Raw genomic sequence first — 10,000 nt, 5'->3', positions numbered from 1 at the left:
TAACAGAAAATATTTATAGTCATGTAGTACACATGCTATACTAAACCCTTAATGATAACTATCCTTCAAAAAGTCATTCGACTAACAACACCCATTTCCACAGAAATCCCAAGGACTAGGCCATCTGTACTAACGATCTAAACAAGGCGCCCGCTGGTAGAAAGAGGCGTCGGGCAGTGGCTTCACCGCAGATAACCCGGTTGAGGTCAGGTCATCCCCGGAGAGCCGACATACCCCTCCCCGACTGAACCACGTGTAGGCTCTGCAGTTGAAGGACTTTTCCGACTCGCAGGCGTCGTGGCACTGGAAGGAGAAAAGGAAGAAGGTAAGGCGCAGAATGTGGTCGGGGTTGTTATATATATATATTATATATATATATATATATATATATATATATATAAAGGTATAAGCCACGAAGGAAAATAAACAACGGAGTTTCTGCAAGATCTTTAGACTCAACGTCCTTTATCTGCTGAGTAAAGGACGTTGATTCGAAAGATCTCGGAGAAACTCCGCTGTTTATTTTTCCTTCGTGGCTTATACCTTTTATTTATGGATTTATCACGTTTCAAACTTTCGTGATTCAGTTATATATATATATACATACAATACATATATATATATATATATATATATATATATATATATATATATATATGGAGTTACAAATTATGTTTAGAACGTCTTTATTTTAAGTCGTTAGAAAATTTGTTCCATATCAAGTTTTGCTAGGTAGTATGCACCTGTACAATGCTCCATTTTTTAAAATTTATTTATTTACGGTGTTCCATTTGTTTAAGTTACATTATTTATATATATTTTTTAAATTTATCTTCCGTGCTCTTTATTTAATGCTTCTTCGATCGGGGTTTGAAAGTGTCGATTATAATACCTCCGGCGAGGTATTATAATCTACAAATTCAGTTATGTATGGGTACAAATATAATTAATAAATTAAATCTAAACAGAAAGCTTACTGGAATCTGAGGCTGAAATGGGGAAACGAACAGATTCCGAAAGCTTTCTGTACAGATTTATTTTGAATATATTTGTACCTATAAAAAACTGAGTTTGTTTCTCTATTTCAAGGCTCATGCCATTGTTATTACTCAAGTACGCTATTCATTACCTTATGACAGTACATGCATGGAATTGTCATCTTCATAATTTAATTTCATTCGTCATTTCCATCAACGGAAAGCAATGATACGTAAAGGATCGCTGACGCACGTCAGTGAGGTTTATAGCATAAGTAGGCTTTAGTCATGAGATGTCTAAACGCAGACTGAAATCTGGGAATTTATGCATTTGCTAATAGGCCTCCAACTATTTAATGACTTGCAAAAAGATTACGCAATGTTTGGAATACACATGTGGAGAGACTAAACTGGGCAATTTAGGTGATGATTTTAATGTCTGTCAGATATGCACTATTGTTTAAAGTGTAAGTTTAGGTTGCTTGTAAAATTCTTGTCTGCAAGGGAAAGTTAAACTCTAATCAGTGGGTATGAATTCAACTCTCCCTGCTGATGTAAGTTTATTTGAATATTGAGTATATAACTTATATTTTTCTATGGTCACAAAAATAACGCATATAGAATAATACGCAAATCATTTTTACTTTGTAATATAACATTTAGGTCCGACTTATCGGCAAAACTCTAATCGTCTCGGAAAAATAAGATGGATATCTTTATTGCAATGATGACGATGATATTTGTGACCAAGTATGTGACTTATACAGATACTTTTTTAGAGAAAAGGCAGATAATTATAATTGTTCACAAATTCTTGTTAAATAATAATTAAAATAGATATACATAAAAAGGAACTAATCACGTTATAGTTGTTTCAGCTTGGTAAGAAAATAATTTATGGCATTGCAACAAAAATATTCGTAAGCGCCTCAGTGGCGTGGTCGGTATGGTGTTGGCGTGCCACCTCGGTGGCCGCCAGTTCGATTCTTGGGCATTCCACTGAGGGGTGAGAGATGTGTATTTCTGGTGATAGAAGTTCACTCTCGACGTGGTTCGGAAGTCACGTAAAGCCGTTGGTCCCGTTGCTGAATAATCACTGATTCCATGCAACGTAAAAACACCACCCACAAAAAAAAAAAAAAAAAAAAAAAAAAAAAAAATATTCGTTGTAAGTTAAATAGGTTGCTAACAGACATTTCCGGCCCAGGAAAAAAACATTCTTTTTCCTTTGTAAAAGTAAAGTTAGCAATACGGTTCTGCAAAGATATCCCAGAGAGAGGAGAGAGAGAGAGAGAGAGAGAGAGAGAGAGAGAGAGAGAGAGAGAGAGTGCTTACCTCTGTTTTGGATTCTACAGGAACCTGGAGATCCCCGTGCCCCAAATCTTGCGCAGGAAACTCCTCGAAGTCACAGTGTTGATTGTTAGCAACTGTGGAATTAAAAGGTCTCTAAGTAAAACAAAAAACAAAACAAAAATGTAACATGAGATGAATGTATGATGGCGCGGGCAACATGTACTAGAAGTATATTTTCCCATGAACAAGCTTAAGGATCATGCCAACTTGAAAGCTCTTCTGTTATTGATTGATTGATTTATTTATTTATTTTGTAAATAAGGTCTTTTCTTTTTGTATTTCCTTTTAGCTCCTAGTTACTTCTTTCTAATGAACACCATATTCTTTGGAAGCTTGAATTTCAAGTCGATGACCCCTGTGGTTTTCTTCCATATGAATATAGTTCAGCCTCATATAATAATAATAATAATAATAATAATAATAATAATAATAATAATAATAATAATAATAATAATGCAACCTGCCAACACATTATTTTTAAGGATAGATATCAATACTGCCTTTTTTCTCCCTTTGTCTTTTCCAAAATGCTACTCGCCTTTACGTCGTCATAAAATATCTTGAGAAATTTGCTTGCAGACAGTCTTATTTGAATAGCATGATTAAAAATGAAAAACCGACGAATGGTATTAACATGAAGTTTCTTACCTCCTGAACATTGGTTCTCTATGTAGTGGATCAAGGGAGATGCTGGGCGGAAACTGAGAGGCTGAGTCCGACGATCTTGCCTGCTTAGTCTGCAGACGCCATCTCTGCAATACATATGTGATTATGTTTGAATTTGTAGTTTTATGACTAACTAATGTTAGTTATTGTAGAGAAAGGGGTGGACTGATTTGGTTCGATCCCCAGGGTTATTTGAGTTATTTGGATTTTTGAACTTAACCTTTCAGTTAACATTTGGTAAGAACCTGATTTATTTAGTTAATACTTTGCTCTTAAATAAATGTGTTTTTGTAGTTCACGAGGCTGATTTAGTTACCTTAGGTAATTGTGTGTGTGTGTGTGTGTGTGAGAGAGAGAGAGAGAGAGAGAGAGAGAGAGAGAGAGAGAGAGAGAGAGAGAGAGAGAGAAGACGAACTTCACTTCAGTGCCCTGCTGCTACACGGCCATTGCTATCAACATATTTTCCCTTTTAAAACTGTACCGAGGTTGGAACCTCGGTAACATATGTATATATATATATATATATATATATATATATATATATATAGATATATATATATATATATATATATTATATATATTTATATATATATATATCTATATATATATTTTATATATATATTTTATTATATATATATATCTATCTATATATATCTATATCTATATATATATATATATATATATAATATATATATATATATATATATATATATATATATCAATAGAGGGATCCACAGTAATATCCTTGTTTATCGAGAAATAATATATTTATACAAAGCTTAAAGCTTTCGTCCATCCTCCTGTGGACTTGATCACTAAGCCTAGTTGGAGTCTATGCTATAGGATGTAAAAATTGTGACAAATGCTATATTGGTGAAAAGCGGTCGTTCCCTGGACCAGAGGAAACGTGAACATGTTGCAGCTTGCCGTTTGGGCAACGTTTACAGCGCCATTGCCAAGCATACTTGGATTCCGATCATGCCATCGACTTCAAGGGAGGAAAAGTTATTTATAAGAGTGCGGATAGGACCACTAGGAGAATTGTGGAAGGAGCTCTCATCACTTTGAATGACACCTTTGAGGGGAATACCGGAATACAGAACAATTTACTTTTGAGTGAAGAAATTTGCAAAAGGGCCAGAATAAAGAACTTCAGAAATGTGTACAGCCTCCTTCAATCCGATAATGTAAATAACCATCCTTCGCCCGTTCCAGAGCCTAATCTACAAAACTACCTTTTTGAGTTAACGACCGTCAAGATGTCATTCAGGAAGAACGACCGGCGCCTTGTCCCGCCCCGCGTAGATCACAACGAATTATGGAAAGGCAAACGACCCAATGACATGTTCGAATTTTTTTTTTTTTTTTTTTTTTAACCTTGTTTAATGTTAATTTTCTTCTTCGTCTGTTTGTTTATGTTTATTTCGAAATTCTTCACCAGTACCATGTCTCATTTGTTTAGTGATCAAGTAGGCTTAGTGATCAAGTCCACAGGAGGATGGACGAAATAAAGCTTTAGCTTTGTATAAATATATATTTCTCGATAAACAAGGATATTCTGTGGATCCCTCTATTGATTTCTTAGAAGCACGATACAGTGTTTTTTTATATTGCATATATATATATATTTATATATAGATATATATATATATATATTTATATATATAGCTATATATATATATATATATTTAGATATATAATCTATATATAATGTATGTATATATATATATATATATATATATATATGTAATATATTTATATACATAATATCATATATACAATACACATTTACATATATACATTATATATATGTATATTATATAATATATTTATATATATATATATATGTATATATATAATACATATATATACATATATATATAGATATATATATCTATATATATAGATATATCTTATATTATTCTATATATATATATATATATACTATATATATATATATATATATATATATATATATATATGCAATATAAAACACTGTATCGTGCTTCTAAGAAATCAATAGAGGATCCACAATAATATCCTTGTTTAGTTTATCGAGAAATAATATATTTATATAGGATATATGATATATATATATATATATATATATATATATATACCTATATATATATATCTATATATATCTATATATATAGATATATATATATATATATAGTATATCTATCTACGTATATATATAATATTATATATAATATATTATATTTATATAATATATATATATAGCTGAAAGATGAAAGGCTTCAACCTTATTAATCCTTTCTCCGTTTAATATTATTTTGTTTCTCGGTGCAATGCCATCTTTACTTTCATTTTGGTTAGGTTTATTTTGAGTTTGACCTTTACATATATGATGCTTTCTACTAGGCAAGCTTTGCAGTTCTGTCCACGTACATTTGTGGATTTCCATTTGATTAAAAAAAAAAAATTCTTCTACTGATCAAATTGTCTGCAGCACAAAAGCTAATAAATTTCAGTCCATTTTCGTATGGAGTCTCTACGAGGCCTTCCTTACTCATTGCATTCTCCTTACCTTAATTTTTCCTAGCAACTTTTCCATTTATCTCACTCAAAATAAGTTCTCGTATCTCTTTCTGGTATTTCATCGAAAACATTCTGCTGTTCCATATAGAATTTATATCATATAACATCGGAGAGTTCGTTCATGTAGATACTGCACTGTTTTTTTTTTCAGTCTTACCACAAGTAATTTATTACTCACTGCTCTTCGGTCAGTCAGTGCCTTTTCTAAATTTATGATTAAAATCACAACTGATCCTTTTCTGCCTGTTTTTCTGTTTCTTGCGGATATCTATACATATTACCATTTTCCAATCTATCTTTTCTCCTTAGTTTGCACCGTGATTCACAAATAGCTCTGATTTCCTAATCATATCTCTCTAATTCATTTTCTAGCTTGTCTATCTTCCCAGTCTGATAAAGGGTTCTAACCGTCCAATTTCCTCCTCAAATTAATTTTGATATTAATAAACTAGGAGACTTAGCCACCCCCCACCCCTGTAACTATATGTAAATTGCGCTTATCCATTTATATGACAGAGTCTGTAGTGCATTATCATTGTGGTTCAAATTTTCTAGCTAAGGCCAGTGACCCCTCTATATAAGACTCTGAGTGACCCCTGCCAGTGACTAACCAAGGTCATCCCCCGGTGTCTTGATTTGACCCCAAAAGACAGAGTACTCGATACTTTCAATTGCTATCCAACATCCCACTGCCTATGATATTTGGGGTTGATCCCTGGCAAGGCCACAATTTTCGATTGTGGATATATCCTTTACCTAAAGAAGTGTCAACCTACAAGTCAGCGAGTGCTAATGATAGATTCACATCAACCGTGCATTTGACGTCTAGGCCAGTCCCTTACGACACTCCTGATTGGCTGTTGATAAGCCAGTCACGGGGCTTGAAACTCTCAGTCTCTCTCGAGAGTTCACATAGGCAGGATGTATGTTCACCTCTCCTGAAAGACGTATCCCTCAGGAGAGGTGGGACACACATCTTGCCTATGTGAACTCTCTCGAGAGACTGAGAGTTTCCAGCCCTGCTATTGGTTTATCAACAGCCAATCAGGAGCGTCGTAAGGGACTGACCTAGATATCGGATGCACGGTTAATGTGAATCTACTATACTAGTACCTTGAGCTCACTCCCCTAATACTGCTGGTACCACCTGGGCCAACTGGACCTGTACCTCACAGATGGGCAGGGACAATTCCCTGAAGGTATGTACGGTTACATACTCCAAATCTTGGCAGAAGTGGAGAGGGAACAGTTCTCAAACTGGCCATTGTTGATTTCATTAGAATGTATAGGAAAGGTGTGTACCTTTGATGATATTCGGCGCTCCGGCACATGAGTCCTCTCTCCCTGATGCACAACTCTGCGCATTTTAACCTGCTTGGGACGTTGTTGAGAACGATGTCGTCGTATCCTTCGATCTCGAAGCCCACCACCCGCTCCAGCATCCAGTTCTTACCGCATTGAGGAGCTGTGTAAGCAGAAGAGAGTCATTATAATTAATTAACTATATAACGAAGGCTTATCACTTCTCTCCCTTTCTCCCTCTGATGTGCTGTGAAGCTAAAAATAGGATAATTTGACTTAAAAGTAAAAACATGCGTAAGAATAAGAATGTCAACAAGTAATGTACAGATCTACACTCCTTGTGGAGATTATTATTTTATTTTTTAACTGAAGTTAGGCCTAGTCTGGAGAAGATAAAGAGAAACTTTTTCCTAACAAATTTTAGAACCTTTTTAAGAAAATAGTCTTGAACACAGATCGTACCACCTTCTCCAAGTTACATGTAGTTATGTTTTGTTTTCGTGCGTATTTGCAACTAAACAAGCGAAGTTTTGCCTTGAAATAAACTATTTCGATTGATTTCGTCCAGTCTTGTAATTCGTAGTAGCAATTCATGCTCATACCTATGAAACATGAGCACTCCGCCATTTAGTATTCTTTCCAATATATGGCGGCCTTAAATTGTTCTCAAACTCTCAAGGCATTTTCACATACGGATATGAGAGCGCAGTTTTTATCGCTGCATAATTTACGATTTACGGCCGAGGCGAGTGTTAGCGGGATGTTCCCCCGTCTTACTTTAATCACGGAAATTTCCAGGATAGTCACAATAGATGGGTAATTAACCGAGCATCCTCACGGATAGGTTACGACAGCCTGGGAATGTTTTGACAGCTCAGGAACTTTTTAGGGATGTATGTCCGGTTTGAATGGTCGTGGGCTGGAACTTACAAATAATATTACCATAGCGCCAGTCGCCTACGGAGTGAGAGTAGGATAATTATATAGAAATACAGAATGGAAAAAGAATGGAACAGCCATTCCTGCTGATTATGTATTGACCTTCGAGAAAGAAGCCTCTATACACATGGAAGCGTAGTAAGCATAGTCTTCGTTTCGTATTCTGCGGCATTAAACATTTTTTTAAATCTTAAAAGAATTTTCACATATGCAAATGCGCGTGCTTATGTTGTAATAAATTTCCCATGATATGATAAAGAGGTATGGTGAGTAGGTGGCATTTTACTCCACTGTGATTCGATCAGGAAACTTGCCGAGCCAGTCACAAAAGCCTTATGGTTGACTGAGCCGATACACACGGGTGATTTTCAAAGACGGCTTGGGAGTTTTATGACAGCGTCTGCGTTTTATCATACTAGGATCTGATTTTAGGCTGTTGTACACTACATTTATTTTTTTATTTTTTGTTTTTTTTCTCTCTCTTTTTGTACAACTCCCACCCTCAAAAATGACGAGCAAGGTACCACGGAGCGCGTTTTTGCAAAGCGCGAGTTTGATGGAAATTTATTTCGTGAATTAAAAAGAAATTATTCAAAGGCCAGCTTGAAAGAGGTTCATAGTGTTTTTTTTTTTTTTTCTGCGGAAAATTTCTTAACGTGTAAGTTATTTCCTAAGATTCCGACACGTATATTTTTCCCGATACCTGTTCATAATATCTCGGTTCAGTGAGATGTATACATTACACCGAAAATTGAAGTTTTCCGTGTTATAGACAGTTATAATATTCGCATAAATGGCAGTGAGTAAAATATACTATAAGTTTGCTATTGAATTAACAGCTGAAGTAATATCGCAAGTTTTCGGATAAAAGTAACCAAGAAGGAGTAATCAAAATTAATTTTTATATTTTTTTCCACTCTGGAACTTCCAGACGACAGTAAGCTGACGTTCTGGCGTTCAGTATTTAAAGAATCATCCGACAATCATGGTGGCTCATTCCAACTCCAGATTTTTTTAAAATATTGGAAACCTGGAATTAGTACAAACAGGTGGAATGATTGAGGGATATAAATCAACAGTGTCAGAATTTACAAAATTGCCGTTTAAAATAAAGCCTACCGTCAATGCAAATTTTTTCGAAGTAATTAATAGGCAGCTGTGTAGGCCTCAATTTGATGTCAGCCGACGACGAATCCCTGTCGTAACTCGTGCAAGAATCTCTGTCGTAATTGACCACGAAACTCAGGCAGTTCTTCGATTCACGGCATCTGTAGGGAAAAGAGAATTTATACATTTTTATATATATATTTGTGAGTCATAGATCTTATGATTCATAACAGACGGAAGAAGACCAGATCACTGGCTTCTTGAGGGTTGTGAATATGATGCTTTTCCGAATGCAAATATATGTATATAATATATATATATATATATATATATATATATATATATATATATACATATTTGCGGATATGCTGTGTTGTTGCAGTGGTTAGTTTTGTACTCCATTGTTATCTCTCTCTCTCTCTCTCTCTCTCTCTCTCTCTCTCTCTCTCTCATCTCTTACACACACACACACACACGCACACATGTATATGTTTGTGAGTGTGACCCCAAATCATGGGTTCCAGAGCTAACAGCAGTATTGTTTTGTGTGTTTATGCCTTTTTAACTTCAAACTGAACTATTTTACTCCGTGAATCGTGAAATATTAATCTGCTAGTTTCCGCTCGAAAAGAAATCTGCTCTAAATATGAAAATAGCTAATGATACGAAATAAAACAAAAATTACAGCTGCGAAGTCAAGATGAAATTTGCTGTAAAACAGGAGCAGGAAATGACGTTGCTTATATAAGTGGGCTCAGGTGCCGCCTTACGAGCGACTGTTAATATAGTACATGCTTACTGAAAAGTAATATTTTTGCATTTTGTTATATAGTGTGAGAAAGGCCTTGCTCTCTGAAGGCTGTGTTCTACTGGCAAATGAAATATTTTGCGGTTTTATTGTGTAGAACTTCGAAGTATTTCCGCGAACATCATAGAGCACACACACACACACACACACACACACACACACACACACATACACACACACACACACACACACACACACACACACACATATATATACCATATATATATATATATATATAGATATATATATATATTATATATATATATAATCAGGTTGAAGAGGTAAA

At 34.8% G+C, this 10,000-nt stretch overlaps 1 protein-coding gene across 1 annotated transcript in view; it reads right to left on the bottom strand.

The window, feature by feature from the left end:
- Positions 1-10,000, bottom strand: part of LOC135202055 (uncharacterized) — a 159,201-nt gene that overhangs the window by 5,766 nt on the left and 143,435 nt on the right. The window contains exons 5-9 of the mRNA XM_064231322.1: positions 8,919-9,067; positions 6,861-7,023; positions 2,979-3,082; positions 2,313-2,404; positions 135-303 (exon numbers count right to left, since the gene is read on the bottom strand). Coding sequence (XP_064087392.1) covers positions 135-303; positions 2,313-2,404; positions 2,979-3,082; positions 6,861-7,023; positions 8,919-9,067 — 677 coding nt within the window. The remainder of the gene's footprint in view (positions 1-134; positions 304-2,312; positions 2,405-2,978; positions 3,083-6,860; positions 7,024-8,918; positions 9,068-10,000) is intronic.

This window comes from Macrobrachium nipponense, chromosome 30, assembly GCF_015104395.2.
Source record: "Macrobrachium nipponense isolate FS-2020 chromosome 30, ASM1510439v2, whole genome shotgun sequence".
NCBI classification, from domain to species: domain Eukaryota; kingdom Metazoa; phylum Arthropoda; class Malacostraca; order Decapoda; family Palaemonidae; genus Macrobrachium; species Macrobrachium nipponense.
Note: the sequence above shows the minus strand (reverse complement) of the source record. Positions and strands in the feature narration are given on the sequence as shown.